At 37.7% G+C, this 19825-nt stretch overlaps 1 protein-coding gene across 1 annotated transcript in view; it reads left to right on the forward strand.

The window, feature by feature from the left end:
* LOC127579350 (mediator of RNA polymerase II transcription subunit 13-like) overlaps nucleotides 1–19825 on the forward strand; it is a 167422-nt gene that overhangs the window by 129331 nt on the left and 18266 nt on the right. The window contains 9 exon segments of the mRNA XM_052032086.1: nucleotides 4026–4263; nucleotides 6191–6293; nucleotides 7935–8056; nucleotides 9935–10028; nucleotides 10506–10726; nucleotides 10930–11135; nucleotides 11768–12210; nucleotides 12213–12578; nucleotides 12581–12700. Coding sequence (XP_051888046.1) covers nucleotides 4026–4263; nucleotides 6191–6293; nucleotides 7935–8056; nucleotides 9935–10028; nucleotides 10506–10726; nucleotides 10930–11135; nucleotides 11768–12210; nucleotides 12213–12578; nucleotides 12581–12700 — 1913 coding nt within the window.

Here is a 19825-nt window from a genome sequence, read left to right on the forward strand (position 1 = left end):
TGTGGATAGACCTCAAAAGAGCAGTGCATGCAAGATGGCCCAAGAATCTCACAGAACTAGAAGCCTTTTGCAAGGAAGAATGGGCGAAAATCCCCCAAACAAGAATTGAAAGACTCTTAGCTGGCTACAGAAAGCATTTACAAACTGTGATACTTGCCAAAGGGGGTGTTACTAAGTACTGACCATGCAGGGTGCCCAAACTTTTGCTTCGGGCCCTTTTCCTTTTTTGTTATTTTGAAACTGTAAAAGATGGAAATAAAAAAAAATAATCTTGCTTAAAATATTAAAGAAATGTGTCATCTTTAACTTTATGCCTTTTGGAAATCAGGTCATCTTTTACTCGCTTAGCTATTCACAGTAACAGAAATTTTGACCAGTGGTGCCCAAACTTTTGCATGCCACTATATGTCTGAATAAATACTGATGAACAAAGACTAGTGAATGTTAAAATGAACAATTAAAGAACTTGGTCAAAATGGTTAATATACTTCTGGATTGAAAGTTGTAGAATAAAATTTATTATTGCATATAAATTATATTATTCAAAGTGTTGAGAACGTAACGAAGCAGTTACAGGCCCTCCTCATGTTACGAATGCCTGACTCATGGAAGCCCACACCTATGAACAAATGTTTGTGACACCGGTGGGATGGGTGGGGATGGATTTGCTGCTACTGTGGGACTGTAGAAGTCTTCTGCCTAGTGGAAACGGGGCATTTCCACGTGCCTTCTCTCCCCCACTCCCACTGAGCCGTGACGACTGGGGGCTGGGTCGAGCCGAGCAGAGCTGGGAGCACTGAGCAGACTCAATCAATCACTCGTTGAATTGGTGAGACTGGCTGGCGGCTGCTTTTCCCATATCTGCTCGCTCTCCCCCACATTATTTATGTTCATTTCCTACTTGCTAACAGTTTGGGTTTTAAACAGTTCTCAGGAATGGGACTCTTGTCGTAACCTAGGGACTGCCTGTATGATTTTTCATATGTCTTACTAGGTGTAAATTTGTACTTTATTTGGAAGTGTTTTAAACAAAATTCTGAATGTGGTAATATTGCAGATTTGTATTATTTGGCTTTGCACAAGTACATAAACACTCCCCACTTCCTGAAAAAGCAATGCCCAGCTATTTCATCTTGCATAGTATATTCTCTGTCTTAGTATTTAAAAAGTGATAATCAATACCTGAAAAATTCCAGTTGAACATATTTACAGTAATCTTATCAAATGATGCTGCAGTCTTACCAGCAAGTTGTTCATTAGATTCCAGTATCATTTCAAGTAATTGGGCAAAAGTGATTAGGCTGTCTTTATGAACTATTGAGAAAACATTGTGTTGTGATTTCAGCTATTTATATTTTTTTCCAATATGTGTGTGTTGTGGGGAAATCACCTCGGGTTATTTATTGTTTAAACAGCAACTGGTAGGTTCTGAGAATCAAGAAGGTTGGGAAAAAATGAGCACAGACTGAATTGGCCTTTTACATTATTGATGTTGGCACAAGCAATGAAGTAAACTGAGCAAATTGAAGCAAGCACAATTCTTTTCCGTTGATTTACCTTTCAGTTCAAATTTAAATCTCATGATTCATTTTCTTTAAGGCCTGAAGCTCACCCTGGTAAGGCAGTAAGTACTGAAGCTGCCATTTAAGAACCTAGGTTTGGGACTTTGTTGTGAGTCGGACATGATAGTTGAGGGACAATATTTAGACTCTTCTGCTCATAGGGCAGAAGGTACAGAAGGAGCTGAAATTGTACTGAGTCAATGAATTTTAGTGATAGGGCGTGAATATATGTTAGGTCAGGGTATAATCACCCTTTGTTTTCTTGCAGATGCACTTCGATAATCTGGCAACCTGATACCTTAAATATTTCCTGTATCTGACTTTTTTTTACATTCACAATTTTTATAGTAAGCTGGCAAGTAGTTTGTGTGAGTTATCTAGGTTTAAGCCCTTCATTCTGTGGGGAAGTAGCTGCCTCCTTATTGATTGCCAGATCATTAGATTTGAGTTCAGGAACTACATGGAAGTTTCTGAACACAAATATTAATCATGCCATTCAACCCTGCATCATGACCAGAATTCCATACACTATCCTTCTCTGAGGATGTAATGATTTTAACCTTCATTTTATTTGTTATATTTTTTAAATTTATTTATATTTCATGTATACTTATATTCTTGGTATGTGGATATCACTGTCTGCTAATAGTTTCCAAGGTCTGTCATACCAATTTGAAGCAATTGAGTGGCATGCACAATTACTTTAGGGGTAGTTTAGAACCACCACATTGGAGTCAGTTGTTGGTTTGGACAAGCTGTCAATTAAAACTGGTTGGGTTCCTTTCCAAATGGTCAATAGTGCATCATATGAGTTTCTCTAACAATCTGGTAGGATTAACAAAGTGACAATGAAATTGAGTTTTTAAAAAGATGGTCAAAATTTTCAAGCAGCAATGCTGGGATTTAAACCGTCCTCTAGAAACATAACAATGACCTGTTCCCACTGATCTTTTTTTTCCATTCTGATCTGAAGGTGACTTCATGTGTTCCCAAACTTGAATACCATTTACTGTGTCCTCATCCATTCGCTTAGGCTGGAAACTTACCTGCATTCTCTTCACAACTTGCACTGTCACCCAGCTTTGTATCATCAGCAGATCATCAGAGCCATCGTATGGCTCATTCATCTAAATCATTGATATTGATTGTGAACAACTAGAGCCTCAGCATGGATACCCATGACAATCCCAGTGGTACCAGCTGGGATTTCCGCCATCTCCTGTCTGTTAACCAATCCTCAATCTCATGTGCACTAATTTTGTTTAATAACATCTTGTGTGCTATCTTATCAAAGGCCTTCTGAAAGTTCATTTGCACCGCATCTATTGGTTTCCCCCTTAATCTCGGACAAGCACAAAATATGAGTAAATCCAGATATGATTTCTTTCATAAATCCGTGTCGACTGTGCCCATTCCTTTTAGTGTTTCTAAATATGCTGTTATCTCTGGCTTCGTAATAAATTCTAACATTTTCCATGCTAATAATGAAAGGCTAACTAGTCTGTCGTTTCCCTGTTTTCTCTCTCCCTCCTTTCTTAAATAGTGGGGTTACAATTACCAACTTCCAATCTGTGCGAACAGTTCTAGAACCTAGAATTTTGGAAGATGTCAACCAGTGCATCCACCATCTCCATAGCCACCTCCAGCAAAACCTTGAGATCCAGGTTATCGGTTCCTGAATATTTACCAGCTTACAGTCCCAATCATTTCTCTAATTATTTTTTTACTATTTTTCTCCACTATTTTCATTAGTTTTCTTTTATCTTTTTCTTTGAAAAAGACACAATTTTGATGTTTCTTTGCCATTTCTTATTCCCTGTATAAGGATCCGTTTTAACTTTTGCTAATCTTTCCCTTTTCACATATCTGGGGAGGCTTTTACAGCCTGATTATTCACATATTCTACTTTCCTTATCAATTTCTTTGACCTGTTCTGAATTCTGAAATTTCCTCAATCTTCAGACTTGTTCCTCTTTTTTAACCAGCATTATAAACCTTTTTCTTAGATCTTGTACGAGTTTTAAATTCAATTGTGAACTGTTGTTGGTCCACTTTACCTGTTGGGTTTTTGTGCCTTTAAGGGATATGTATTTGTTATAAACTTTGTAACTAATTAATTAAATGTTAGGTTTTTAATTTTTCTCTTAACCATTGTAATGTTTCATTTGATTTCTGTTATGGATCTTTCTTTTTAGCCTTTTGTTTAAGAACTGAGGCTATGTCAGAATCCCTGACATTTTTTTTATTGACTTTTAATGTTTCTCAATGGCCCAATCTATTTGATAATTTTCTTCTCATTATCTGTGTATATAGATGCTATACTATTTTATGGTTTTTGCATTTGCATTTCATATTTCCTCTTTGCCCGTCTTTCTTGAAGCATTTTTTCTGATATTGACTGATGTGTTTGATTCGTGTTTCTCCTTAAAGAGTACACTATTAAGTCTTGCTTTTTATTTTTAGACTTCTAGCACAACCTCATAAACGGTTCAAGGTTTCTGAAGAGAGGAGACAGGTACATATTCAGGAAATTAATTACCTGGACCCAACTCGACTAATGCAGCAGCAGAGTGAAGGGCCAGGGGAACTTAATGACCCTTATACTTTTGTGGACGGTGATATTGAATACAGCTTTACTTCCATTAAAAAGTTTAAACTGGGCTCTGAGAAAGATGCAACTAAGAAATCGCAACAGAATAAGGTAACATTTCAATATTTCACACATATTTGTATCCAAATTGTGAAAGACAACATAGAGAATTAAATTGGCTACTGTTGCTCTGTTGTATTCTTTTTGTAATCGGTTCTTACCTTTGAAGCGAGGCACAAATTCCTCCTCCTGTTTATGCTTAACAGTTTACTTTGCATTTAATATACTAGTTAATAAAAATCACTTAAGATATGTACCGAGGAAAAAAATTGTATCCAAGAAAATGTGCGTTATTTGCTTGGGTACACTTTTTCTCAAATTTGTTCCCAAACAGTTTATTTGCTTTTTGTTGTAGTTACCTGTTCAGTTGTCTTTAAGCAAATGTACTAAGTAAGCAGCAATAATATTGTAACTGTATTCTTCAGGACAAAATATAACATTGTATCTTTTTTTGTGTTTCAAAACCACCTGTCAAGGATGAGCTATACTTAGTTATTTTTATGTTGTTTCTGATTTGTCCATCCTTCTTTCTCCCTTTTGTCTCATTGATTATGCAGAGGTAGAAAAGGTGGGAATATTACAAAAAATCAATTTGTTTAGAAAGTGAACTTTGTACTTTTTCACTGTTGATTCACCTGAACAAAATTGGTCACATATTCATTGATGGAAATGTTTTTGATGTGCGTTTTAAATGGGTTACAATGGGGATTATTTTGACAAAAATACGTTGACTTCTACTTGGGTTTAAAGTCTAGATACAAATATGTATGGAGAAAGAACCAAACATAATTTTTGTCTTCATTCTATTTTAGGTGTCACTACTACGGCTTTCAATATTTCATTAAAAATGTTTTTGTTTTCATCAGTATTAAATATGTTAATGCATTTACTCCTAATTTTTTTTTAATGCAGGAGACAGATATAGTGAAGAAAATAGTTTATTGTGTGTTTGTCCAAAGATTCAAAAATTCTGGAAGGTGTTCATAAACATGGACACATGATCAATAGGATATGCTTCTACAGATTAAAGTATTCAAATGAGAATTCAATTTTTTGGCAAATAAACACATAGAAATACGTTATTTTTAAAGTGCATTTTATGAGGTTCCAGATGAGAATTCCACAGAAAGACTAAGTGTTTTGTTAAATGTTTGACAAAGGAAAGCAGGAAATATCCAAAAAAAGCAGAAAATAAACAACAGAAAATCTTGTTGGAAGACTGTAAGAGTTCTGAGGGGTCTGTTACTCTATGCTTGTAATATGAAAACGGTCAAGTTACAAATATGAATTATTGATAATTGTGTATCTGAAGCATTAAAATTAATAGGCTAAGAAATCGCAAACATTTTGAATGGAGGTGCACCAGTTTCAGAGTAGAATTTGGAAATCGAGGTAATCAAGGGGAATGTCCAATGAACACTTACATTCGTTATTTTTTGACACTGGTGTCACCTGTAGGTTATTCATGTACATAATAGACCCTAGAGTCATTGGAAGAGTAGAAATGAAATTTCTGACCATATGTAAGTCATGGCTGCATTTGGGATAGTTTGGTAATCCTGTTTTAAACCTCTTCCATGTTTGTAAATTTGCAGATAATGTGCCAAGTGGAAAGTATTTTTTGATTGCTAGTGGCATATTTAAATTTGGCTGTGAGCATACAAATATAAAATGTTCCATTTAGGTCCTATTGTGGATATCTTAGGGCAATTAATTATGTATTATGTGTCATTTTAGGAGGAGAAAAATTGGATCGATTCCAGAATATAAAAAACTGCTGAATGTCATTCACAAAACCTGATTTGTTCCCGAAGGAGATGTGAAAATAAACTTAGAATTTGAATTAGAAGGAAATGTATTCCAACGTCTTTGATAGAGTTAGAGAAAATTTGCATTGGCCAATTTGTGTCACTGCATAATTTACATATCTTGTAAACCAATCTAAGATGTTTCAGGATTCACTGTTTTTTGTTTTCAGCTAGAAGATGGATTTGGTACAAGGGAAGCTGCACCTACTCATGCCACACAGTTACCGGATGGAAAAGATGCCATGTCTATTTTTAGCACTGCTCCAAAATCAGGTATCCACCAATCCTGATGTTACTCTTGAAAAGCATAAGATACAGTATTGCACATGCAAACACACACACAGACTTGCAGACATATGTCCTGTTATGAAGTTTCCGCGAGCAAGTATATACACACACCCCTCTGGCATCCCAAGCGGTGCCTTCCACACTACCAAGCTCAGTAGCTACGCTGCACTTTGACAGGTGCTCACCCTCAGTTCTTAGTGTTCGCCAGTTCAGTATGCAGCCCCCCCCCCCCCCCAATGTTTCAAACAGTGAATTACCATGTACCACAACTGATGACCCTGTCTCACCAAAATAATCAGCACTTTCTGTAGTAGATGCCTTACACATGCACCACATCGACCCCTCCAGCTCTCCACTGTGTTCTTTGATGCTTTGTAATCCTGTGGTCATTGGCCCAAACAGATTTAATTATGGGATACTAAACTTAAAAATACTCACTGCCTTAAACTGCTGTGGTCACTGGTCACGTAATGGTCATGATTGTCTCTGGGATAAGCCCCCAAGTGTTGTGACTGTGACTGACTCACTGGAGACTGGAAGATGATAAATGCAGAAGGTTGTTATTAATCACAGAAAGCAGGCATTTCCTTGGAGACCCTTGCAGTCGAATCTCTGTGAACTCAAAGTACATCAAGTTTTTATACAAAGATAACAGCAGGTGATTCAGTTCAATTTCAATAGCTGCAATGGCATTGTTTACTTCAATATTTAGCATCTGACAATTGAAGTACGTATTTACAATGGAAGCACACTATAATTGACAAGACACCTCTAAACGTTCAAACGCCTTTGTAATTCCCACGGCTTCTGAGGACCGAGAACCCAGACACGCAAAGTTAGTGTTGTGAGGGGTGACTGTCTGGATACACAAATATCCCCATTATATGACTATATTACTATGTTCAAGCATATACGAGTATGACCAAGTTTAATGTGCTCAGTTACAAAATAAGTCCGGTCTGGAAGCTTCCTTGATCTCAGTCAAAATGGTACAAAATAACTTAGCTGAAATGTTTGATGTCTGGTTTGATCGAGGCCAGTTAACATATCCCCATCGTCTTACATTTGGCTGATACATATGAGAACCTCTCATGGTCATGTGGAGTTTGCAAATCCTATCTATTGATTGGCCTCCTGCTGTGAGCCAGTAGCCTGTGCTCTATATACAGTACGGTTTGTTTACAAAGCTATCCTTTTAATTTCAAAACATTTCAAATGTAAGTTACAGACTGTACTTTTTTGAAGACACAAAATATTGCACACACTGGAATCTGGAGCAGTAAAGTGCTGAAGGAACTCGGCGTGTCAGGCAGCATCTGTGGAGGGAAATGGACAGTCAACATTTTGGATCGAGGCCTTCCTCTGGACTGATGCTGCCTTACCCGCTGAGTTCCACCAGCAGGATTTTTTTGTTTGAAGATGGGTTCTCATTTATGTTAATGCCTGCTATCCACATAATTCCGTAACTCTTGAATAATCCCCAACAGTACGCACCAATCCTGAAGTCACTCCTGAAAAGCACAAGATAGTGAAATGCATGTGCAATCTTTAAGAAAACTTGACAAGATGATTTATTTTATTTAGCAAGGATAAAGAATTCTAGAATGTGGATTGTTTATTTTTTAGAAACACGGCAATCTCCAACCGGGCGGACAGTACCTGCAAGCCTCACACGGGAAACTGATCTTGTGGTGTCTTTGAATGATTTGGACAATCTTTTTGACAACTCTGATGATGAGGAGAATGGAGTAAGTGGATTCGTACTAACAACATAAAACAATATCATCTTGGCAATTGAATGCTTTTTTTTTAAAGTTACTAATTGTTTGTGATGTTGGCCTTCTTTAGGGGACTTTGACCTTAATAAACTTGCAGGTGCATGACAAAATTGTGTGTTAGTTGCAGATACAAATTAATCCATAAATTAGGGTTATAGAAACCTTCTATGACCACCCACAGAAATAATGGTTCTAAGGTTTTATATTGCAATTTTCAAATTAAGTACTGCTTGCTTCTGTTCATAATTAGTTTGGTTCCATTATTATAGTGGAATTAAATTAAAATTGTATTTGTCTCTTTCAGTTTAAGCTATTTTAAACATAATATTATATTGCTCGTAATACTTTTATGTCTGTATATCTGCTTTCAGTTTTACAAAGCAATAAATTGTTTTGATCAGAATATTAAATACGCCATTAAATTTGATCACCATGTTGCATCTAGCAGTGTCGCAGAGTTTTACATGTTTTGAGAGTAAAGATTTTTTTTGTACTATTGGCTTCAATGAAATTTTTGCAATTTTTATGATTGTGGCTTTGCACTTCGTGTTTATTGGTAATTTTGACACCAGAAAGTCCCCAGTCTTTTTCATTCAAAGAGGTCGGCATTGGAATTTTTCTTGCTTTTATCGGCATTGTTATTCTCTAATTAAAAACAAATCGCTAGACATAACCTGCACAATACTGTAAAGAAAGTAGAAGAAAATAATGGAAGTACTCAGCAAAACTTTTCATGCGAAGAACACTCATTGACCTGTTGGACAGCTGTTCTGCCTTTCCGAGAAGATCTTTATCCTGGTTACTAATTACAACTTGTTTCATACTGTCAAAAATGATGAGGAAACAAGGCAGCACCTTGGTGGATTTTCTGATTTAAGTGGGCATATTAGTCCTCCTCCCCCACCACCCCCCCCCCCCCCCCCCCCCCCCCCAGATATTATAGGTTTATTATCGTCACATGGTTTGAGGTACAGTGAAAAGCTTTGTTTTGCTTGCCATCCATACAGATCATTTCATCACATCAGTGCATTGAGGTAGTACAAGGGAAGACGATAACAGAATGCAGATTAAAGTATTACAGTTACAGAGAAAGTGCAATGCAGGCAAGACAATAAGGTGCAAGGCCGTAACGAGGTACATTGAGGCCAAGAGTCTGTTTCCCTGTTGGATTTCCGGCTTTACAATTGACATGGACCTCAATCTAATCCAGGTTGTCTTCCAAATTCTCCTGTTTGCTTCATAGTGCTAAATGGTTTATCACTTTAAAGCAACCTTGTTTGTTAACTTTCTCCATGAACAATTGCACTTAAGAACCAGAGATTTCAATTTTGAGAGTGAGCAATAAAAATAAATTCTTAAAAATTATCTATTTTAATATTTAGATTAGTTAGTCATAGGGCCTCAGACTGAATGAAATTGTATAATGTTTAGGCAGTTCAATTATGCAAAGGATATCCATTGCAAATTTATCCAGTTGGTAATTTTTCTGCTTTGAGGCAACCTTGTTTCTGTTATCTTTCTCCATGAAGGATTGCAACTTCAGACCAGAAATTTCATTTTTGAGGGCCAGAAATAGAAATCAAAATAATCAGTTTGGATTTTATTAACTACTTTGCTGCTTCAAATTAAAATTAGTCATAGTTAAGCTATAGCATGGACAATTTGTTCGGGGTACACATGGGGTGGGGGTGGAAGAAATATTTCTGAAATTCGCACATCTCTTGCTTATTCTGCAGTTGACTGGTTTTCTTGCCCCACCTTTTTTTTGCTTGGTCCAAATTCAAACTGAATGATTTAAAAATAACAAGTTTAAATTCATAATTTATCTATTATTTCTGATAATTGCAGACTTCTTCTCCGACACGATCTAAACCAGCAAATGCAGGGTCAGAAGATCGAGCTGTTGGCAAAGACGTGAAGACTACAGGGCCTTATCCTCCAAGTATGCGTTTAAGCAGTTTGTCAACATTTTCATGTTCTGGTCCTGAGAATATTACATATTTATTGAATGGAGGGTTGGGGTATATTAGTGAACACACAATTACAAAAGTTCAATTTTGTAATTAATTTATGTTAATTTAAGTTTACATAATTTATGTTTGTCATGTTTGTAATGTACTGTTCTGCTGCTGCTGCAAAAAGCTCACTTTCATGGCATTTATACCGTGGGTATGGACACACAAGACAGTAAACTCGAAAATAAACAATAGTTTGTAGTAAGATTTTCAATATGAACTACTGTCCTTTTTTGACATTGCTAAGGCAGAGTTGATGATTTTTGATGAATATAAGACAATATTGTTGACCTAATATTTACTGAACTTTATGTAAGTTGGATGATGACTAGAAACAAGTGGTTATAAATTTAGAGTTTGCATAAATGAGCAAGTTCTTGATATAATTTTGTTGTTTTTTCCAGCTGTTGCTGACCTGCAAAGAATGTTTCCAACCCCTCCATCGCTGGAACAACATCCGGCATTCTCTCCAGTGATGAACTATAAAGATGGTGTTAATTCTGAGATGGTTGCAGGGATCAACAGTGTGGAAAATCCAGTGAGCAGTGTAACTGCAGCCCAGTTCACAGAATTCAAAATGGAGGTAGAAGATGGACTGGGTAGCCCTAAGCCTGAAGAAATAACGGTTAGTAGAAACAAAAAGTGCTTTGTTTCTATTTTCAAAAATAAAGTTTCCATTGGAATTGTTTATATTTTATTCTTTAAAGCACATTTCATTTTTCTTCTATCGGTACTTCAAAATAAATATTTGAATTGTAAGTTACTTTGTTCTTTTGGTTACAAGAAATGGATTTCAGAAGTATCAGCTTATTTGATGCTCTGTTCCAGGATTTCTCTTTTGTACACAAACCCCCAAAGGCAAAAGCTTTTGTTGGGTCTTCCATGTTCGCGCCACTGAAGGCAGTACCCAGTCAATGCCTCGCCCCTCTGAAAATACCAGATGCCTGCTTATACAGACCATCGTGGGCGATTCCTCCTAAAATTGAACAATTGCCTGTACCATCATCTGCTTCATTAATTCGGGATGGATATGTGTAAGTCTTGAGAAAGCATGCTGCTTCAATTATACCTGTTGGAATCATGCATTTAAAAATAAAAGTTCCTTTTGTGCATTCGTGCATGCTGTGGAAGGTACTGGTTACATTTTAAGTTAATTAAATATTTTTAACTTAAGCTGAAGTTTGAAGTAATAGTTTTAAATATGATGCAAATAAAAGTATAGAGTTCTGTATTTCAAATTGTAGTCTTTTTCAGTTAATAGTAGATGGAGTTCTGTTCAAACGTCTACCTTTCTTTGGCCTATCTTAATAAATGTAGCAACACTCAGTTGTCTGTGTTATAGTTATTTCCCTCCATGTTCTTTTTATGCGAGTATATTTGCACTTTAGACACTTGAAAAAATGAAGTAATTGAAAATGTATTTAACATTATTGCTTATTAATGGTATTTTGAAAACTTAAGTAAAGGGGGAGTGAGATCAAAAACTTTAAAGTGTTGGAGGTAGGATTATACTTTTCATTACTGTCAGCAAAAGCTTCTTTTATACTTTCACATTGTGGTTGTTCTTCTATTTAGCATTATTTTCTCGTACATGAAAGTAATTAATTCTACCATAACTATCTGAAAGCACATTTTTTTTTTCTGAGACCAACTGTTTATCTTACAGCAATGTGCCTAGTGTTGGGAGTCTGACAGAAGATTATATACAGATGAGCACTCCTCAGATGAGCACACCTTTGGCAGTAAGCAGTACTGCACCTGCTAGTAACAGCGGTGCTGGTATATTGCCGTCTCCAGCAACCCCACGCTTTTCTGTCCCTACGCCTCGCACACCAAGAACACCAAGGACTCCCCGTGGTGCTGGGACTGCCAGTGGGCAGGGTTCAGTAAAGTACGACAGTGCTGATCTCTGTTCTCCTGCCTCGACACCCTCGACAACACGACCATTGAACTCAGTAGAGCCAGCGACCATACAGTCAATTCCACAAGCGCACAGCTTGTATGTTACACTAATCTTATCAGATTCAGTGATGAATTTCTTCAAGGATCGCAACTTTGATAGCTGCTGTATCTGCGTTTGTGATACCAAAGGGGCAGATGTTGATTTATACATCCAGATCCAACCAACGAAGCTCAGAATTCATGCACCTGTGGATTTAGTGCTGTTGTAAATCGCAGGCTTGGATATAATGCAGGTCTCTTTCTTGAGGATGAATTTGATATTTTTGGGAGGACCTCTGAAATTGGTCAAGCTGCAGAAAGGCGATTGATACTGTGCAGGAATTCTATAGAACCACAAGGGTTTGATGGTTCGAAGAGGCCACATGACCCAACGTCAAACCTAATTTTCCTCATACAGGACCAGTGTACAGGACCTTTCACTTCTCTAAGTTCTTTGGATTACATTTCCTTGGATAGATCAGCACTTCAATCAGCAAACTGGAACTATGACAAGCTGAGAGCCGATAACAGCGATTTTGCACAGAGTGTTTCAATGCCCTGGAGCAGGGTCGGCAGTATGTGGATAATCCTTCTGGTGGAAGATTAGATGAAACACTAATAAGAAGCAGAAGTTTACACCCATGGCCCAACAGTAATGGTAAGTCTTTTGCATTAAAGTTGCAATTGCATAAATGTGCATTATTTTGTTAGAAGGTGCTGTTAATCTATCTTCCCCACTGAGTTGAGAAGATGGTTATGGTATTTTGAACTTTTTAAATTGTTATTAAAATTGCCTCTTTCCCCAAGATGTGGAAGCATTGTCTCTTTGTAAGAAGGAACTGCCTCTCTCAACACATCACGTTGGGTACACTTGAAAATAATTATCTTTTTTAATTATTCTCGTTTTGGTATCATTGGTCAGACCAGACCTGAAGTACTATATATAGATTTCCCCTACACAAAGGGTTAACCAGATTCCTTCCTGGGATGAAGGCAATTGTTTCATGAGTAAGTTTGAGAGGTTGTTTCTCTGCTCATTGGTGTTTAGACCAATGAGAAGTGATTTCCTGGAAATATGAAAAAAATTGAGGGGGGCTTGACAGGAATAGGCACTTAAGATGTTTCTCCTTGTGTAAGTCTGATGCGAGCAGACATGGTTTCAGAATAACAGATCACTTATTGAAGACTGATGAGGAGGAATAACTTTCAGGGACTCAGTCTTTGGAATTCACTAACTCTGAGATCTGTTGAGACTAAGACATTGAAAATAATTAACAATAGAACATAAAAGCAGGAGCAGACTATTTGGTCCCTCTGCTATTCAATGAGATTACAACTGACCTTTGACCTCAGTGCCACTTTCTTGCACTATCTCCAAATCCATTATTCCTTTAATATCAAGAACCCTAATCTTTCTCTTGAATGTACACAGTGATAGAGCCTTCACGGCCTTCTCGGACCGAGAATTCCAAAAATTCACAACCTTCTGATTGAGGAGGTTTCCTTCCATCTCAGTCCTAAATGGCTGAACCTTTATTTGGAGACTGACTTCTGATTCTTGACACACAAACCAGGAGTAACCTTTTCCCTGATTTACTGTGTGAAGCCCTGTAAGAACTTTGTGCTTCATTGAGATCTTCTCTGCTCCTAAACTGATACAGGTCCAGTCTGCTTATTCTCTCCTCATGTGATAAAACCCCAATCCTGGGAATCATTCTAGGGTAGATGTTGGTTTTCACACACCAGGTCCAATCACTGAAGCCTTCTGTTGCAATCCTCCTATTGTAATTATATCCGTTCTTAGGCAGGGAGAGCAGACCTGTACACAATATCGTCAGGGTCTTACATAATTGGTTGATATTGGAAAATTTGGATTAAAGAGAAATAGAGGTTTTTTGTGATCAGGCAGGAAAGTGTTAAGATCAAGAACAGCAGTCATCTTATTGAATGATGGAGCATGCTTCCTCTCTGTGTCTTATCCTGTGTTGATTTTTTAATTTAACTGGGGCCATTTTAGATTCAGCAGATCTGCTTAATGGTAACTATTATCTGGAAGCTAGTTATTGAGGGGTGGAACAATAACCTCAGGGTTACCTGCTGTTTAACTTCTTTCCTGCATGCAAACTAAAACTTGAGTTGGTCGTTTCCCCCCATTAATGACCATGTGTGTGCAACACTGCAAGCTTCTGAAATCATGAATCTGTACCATCATTCACAAAGAAAATATTGTGTAAGGCAGTGATATTAAGGGTATACAGTGCTGTTATTCACTGGCATATTTTTTTTATATTGAGTTCTGATGTGCAAGGATGAATTTCATAGTATTCTGCAGATCTTTTACTGGAATGGAAGAGTGATGGAGGAAGGCTCGCACTGCATACCTTGATTTTTACATGTCTGTTAGAAAATTTGTTTCCAATGAGCAGGAGTTTGTGCAAGCCTATGAAACTTCCTGCCAACCTGTCTGTTTATGTATTGAAATCAAAGGTGGATTTTATTTGTTGAACAGTAAAGTAAACAAGGGCATTGCTCATTTCATCTATGTTTGTTGTATAATCATCCCCAAGATCTATCCTGTTAATCCCTGATGTGTTTTATTTTACTCTGATAGATACTTTAATTCCTTGATGTTTTATGCATTTGCTGGGTCTGGTAAGAAGGATTTTGTGAATTTTAGTTGGGTTTCGGTGAGAGTGTCAAGGGTAGAACTAAGTCACTGGGCAGATAATTGGGAATGAGTTACTGATCGGTCACAATCTTAATTCAGTGGCAAAATTCAAAAGTGAATTGAATGGCCACAAGAGAGAGCAGGTGTGGAATCTGGAGCAACAGACAATCCTCTGGAGGAACTCACGAGTAAAGCAGCATCTGTGGGAGGAAAGGAATTGTCAACATTTCAGGTCAAAGCCCTGCATCCTGATGCAGGATTTTGACCCGAAACATCGCAATTCCTTTCCTCCCACAGATGCTGCTTGACCTGTTGAGTTCCTCCAGCAGATTGTTTGTTGGATTGAATGGCCTAGTTTTTCCACGTTTTGCAAAACTGGCTTTAAAAACACGCCTGGTGCAGTACATATTGTTGCAATATGGGAGCAGCTCAATCAGTGCATCTGGGTGTGCACCTGCAATGAAATGAGCCTCATAATATTTAGCCACACAGTCCCCATATCCTTTCCACCTCTTCACCATCATTTCTATCCATTGAAATAGTTTGCTTTTGCTGGTTGCTTTGGAAGTGGTTCTGTATGTGCAATGATGCATGAAGCTGTTTCCTCACTGTCAGTTCGAAATCTTGTATTTAATGTTGAACTCCTCATAACTCCTTGACCTTGTAATTATAGAGCAATAGAACTGTACAACTTGGAAACAGGCCCTTCGGCCCATCGTGTTTTTGCTGATCATCATGCCTTTCTATACTAATCCCACTTGCCTGAATTAATTCAATATCCCTCTATGCCCTGCTCATCCAGGTACCTGTCAAGATGGCTCTTAAATGTTGTCCAGTGGAAATTATCTGCTTCTATGCGTCTTGTGTAATCCTTCCGTAATTTTAAACACTTTAAACTCCTCATTACTACTTGGCTTTTATATTCAGCACTACTTCTGGGGTGGGGCAGGGAAATGTATTGATTCGCATCTTAGTCTTGTCACATAAGATATTACCTTTGATATCTTGTGAACCTTTATCCCAAATCCTCGATATTGAGTTTACTTTCATTCAGGATGCATTTTATTGCTGTTATTTTTAAAATCCACAATGAATTGTTTCAAATTTTGCACTGCTTTTCCATCTGCAATATTTAAACCACTTCCAAATCCAACATCACATTTTATCCTTTTCAAAACTTCACTTTAACCTCTAAAGAACATTCATCAAAGACAGTTGATGTTAATTCCTAATTTTGGCACGGATTCCTTAGATCTGTAGACAAATAGGTGAAAGTAAATAGTGACTAAAAATAGTCTTTGAATAGTGAAAGTAGAGTTTATTGTCATATGTACAAGTGCATGTATGCGCAGATAGAATGAAAAACTTATTTGCAGTAGCATCACAGGCACGTAGCATTAGAGACACAACGTTCACAAGAAAAATATAAATTAACAAAAATTATACAAGGAAGAACACAGAACAAAAGAAACAAAGTCCATTGTAGTGCAAAGTGGTCATAGTGTTGCTATACTGAGGTAGTGATTAGGGTTGTGCAGGACCACCTTAAACTTGGTATCTATCTATAACCTCGCTGGAAACGCTCCCCTTAACCCCCTTGTTTTCACCATTCCAAACACTTTTTAATCCAGTTTGGTTTTGCTTCCTCAATATCATAACCCTTAATGGAGACACAAGAAAGACTGCAGATGCTGGAAATCTGGAGCAACACACAAAAAGTGCTGGAAGAACTCAGCAGGTCAGGCAGAATCTATGGAGGGAAATGAATAGTTGACGTTTTGGCCTGAGACCATTCATCAGGACTGGAAAGAAAAAGGTCAGAAGCCAGAATGAAAGGGTGGGGGAAGGGGAGGAGCATGATCTGGCGAGTCATAACCCTTAATCTTCTCCAATAAGGTGTGACAATGCTTCATTGTTTTACCCTTTGCACTACACACCAACCATATATTCTCCACTCAACCATGTTTATTGTCTCTTTGGAGTGGCCAATCCATATTTTTGTATTCACTTCACCAATGTACACAGTCTCCTATATTATCATCCCCTGGATTCCAGGGTATAAGCAGTTAATCTCTGGTGTGTTTTATTTAGTATGAGATACCTTTAATTTCATTATCTCTTGTTTAATAACATTTTTAAGAAATGCTTCTGCTGTGCTTTATTAGTGCATATTAATTATATTTCCTTTAACTTGTTCTGATTTGTTCATTACACTACACCTTTTGATTTTAACATATTTCATCATACTACCTCATGGTTTATTTTAATGTTAATGTTTTTATTTGTTACTAGTTCTCTTTCAGTTACAGTAAAACTCCATTAATCTGACACGCTTGGAAACTTGGTGCTGTTCTGGCAGTTTTTCCCGACTCTTTAATGTTATTTCCAAGTAATACCCCAACACACATTTAATTCGCATTTTTAGATGTTGAGCAATACTGCAACATAATAAATTATCCACGGAATCCAGTAGTTTAAAAGGAACGTGGGAACCATCGCTGTTTCTGAGCAATCAGATAGCAGATTATCAGAGCTTTACTGTAATTTGTAACTTCTTTTTAAACCAATGTGTCCTAAAACTAGAAGATTTTTCAGTGGATTAAAATTATTCTATACCTTATACCTCTTTTTCTTAAAATAAGAAGGTTTTGTCTACCTTGGTTAGCTCGCTTCCCATCTTTCCAAAGCCTCCCCTCATTCATTCTGGTGTACTAGATTGGTTGTTTCAACCCTGATCCAAAACCTAATCCAAAATGCAAAACTGTCAACGGTTCATAATCTTAAACAAGCAAAGTGAAGAGAGCTGTGATCTCCTTTTGTAATTGTTTGATTGACAAGGAAATGGTTGATTTAAAAATGGTACAACAGAACCAAGTCAGGGGGTTAAAGCTGACAATATTCAATGCTTGCCAAAAGAGGTAGAAGGAAATCTTCCTATTCTGTTTTCCTTTGTGATTTCTTTCTCACCTGATGATTCATTACTTCAACGTATTTTTTATTAATTTATTCCTTCCGTCAAAAGAAGTGTGTGTTATTAGGAAATTTAATATTCCTCAAGTGCAGTGCAGATTAGGATTTTTATGAAAATTGGGGAAAAAAATTAAATCTAAAAGATTTACAGAAGCTGGAAATCTGAAAAAAAAAAGTCAGCAGGTTTGGCATCAGCTATGGAAAGAGACTGTCAGTGTTTCGGGTCTGCAACACAGAAGGGCTGTGATGGAAGATCTGCAGACCTGAAACATTGACTGTTTCTCTTTCCACAGTCGTTGCCTGACCTGAGTTTTTCCAGTACTTTGTTTTGTTTAGGATTTTTATGGCGTGCATACACACGCACTCCGATGGATTGCACAGTGAATAATAGTGAAGGTAATGGTCATCCTGGAAAATAAAGTAATTTTGTAAAGAAATACATAATGCAGACTATAATATTAAACTACCATTTATTTTAATCTCACTTTTGCTTGAACCTCATTCTTTCCACAATTTGCTTCTTAAATCTCTCTAACCAGATTCTGAGCTCTGCCATAAATTTGAAGTGATAACTAATTATGTAGTTTCTTCTCAACTACTCTTCAGCATTCAAGCTCACAGCTCTCGTCCAACTTCCATTACAATGAAGCGGCGGTGCAGGTTGACTCTGTGGTTAAGAAGGCATATGGTGTATTGTCCTTCATCAATCGGGGAATTGAATTTAGGAGCCGGGAGGTAATGTTGCAGCTGTATAGGTCCCTGGTCAGACCCCACTTGGAGTACTGTGCTCAGTTCTGGTCGCCTCACTACAGGAAGGATGTGGAAGCCATAGAGAGGGTGCAGAGCAGATTTACAAGGATGCTGCCTGGGATGCGGAGCATGCCTTATGAAAGCAGGTTGAGGGAACTCGGCCTTTTCTCCTTGGAGAGACGGAGGATGACGGGGGACCTGATAGAGGTGTATAAGATGATGAGAGGTATTGATAGGGTAGATAGTCAGAGGCTTTTCCCCAGGGCTGAATTGGTGGCCACAAGAGAACATAGGTTTAAGGTGCTGGGGAGTAGATATAGAGGAGATGTCAGGGGTAAGTTTTTTACTCAGAGAGTGGTGAGTGCATGGAATGGGCTGCTAGAAATGGTGGTGGAGGCTGATACGATAGGGTCTTTCAAGAGACTGTTAGATAGGTATATGGAGCTGAGTAAGATAGAGGGCTATGGGTAAGCCTAGTAATTTCTAGGGTAGGGACATGTTCGGCACAGCTTTGTGGGCCAAAAGGCCTGAATTGTGCTGTAATTGTTCTATGTTCTATCACTGAAGTAACAATGAGTATAATGTTCTGGAGTACAAAAAGTAAAATGAGCAATAAAGAAATTTCCCTGGCCTCACTGAATTTCTTATAGCTTTACCTGGAGTCTAGTGGGAAACTGAGGCTACAAATCCAAAGACTTCAAAATGGCAGACAGCTGGGAACAGATCAATACGTGTATTTGTCCAGTTTCTCTGTCTTCTATCCATTGAGGCAAGTAAAAGTTGCCCTGTTAACTTTCAGAGCCCACACACTTCAAATGTAAGACTATTTACCATCACTTGTCCTGTTTTTATCTGCATTCCAATTCATGGATTCCAAGAGGCTTTTTGCTGATCTGTGTGGTGGAAATAGTTGTCCCTTGGGCTGCAGCATATTGCAGAAATTATGAATGCAAATAAGCAGTTGAGAATGATGAAGCAAGAACTGGAAACGCTGGAAATACTTGGGTCAGGCAGCAACTATGGAAAGAGAAATTGTTATAGTTTCAGCTCAACGAATCTTCCATCAAATCTGGGAAATTACACAAAAAGGTAAAAGGGGAAGAGAAAACAGAAGGCTAGGTCTGTGATGGGATAGAGACCAGGAGCAATTGAATGGCATGTGGCAATGGTAGAGGCTACTGGGGGGATGTAAATATGAGGAAATGAATGAAGTCCTAAGTTGCCAGAAAGAGGAAAGGTGGAGGTGGGAAGCATTGCTAGAAATGTGAGCTTCATGGTTTGAATTGCTGATTTTCTGAAATTGTTCATTTCATTGTTAAGGCTGTAGTCTGCCTCATTCAAAGATAAGGTGCCATTTCTCAAACCTGCATTGCGCTTTATTTGAGCAGTGTAGGA

This window comes from Pristis pectinata, chromosome 17, assembly GCF_009764475.1.
Source record: "Pristis pectinata isolate sPriPec2 chromosome 17, sPriPec2.1.pri, whole genome shotgun sequence".
In the NCBI taxonomy this organism is placed as follows: Eukaryota; Metazoa; Chordata; class Chondrichthyes; order Rhinopristiformes; family Pristidae; genus Pristis; species Pristis pectinata.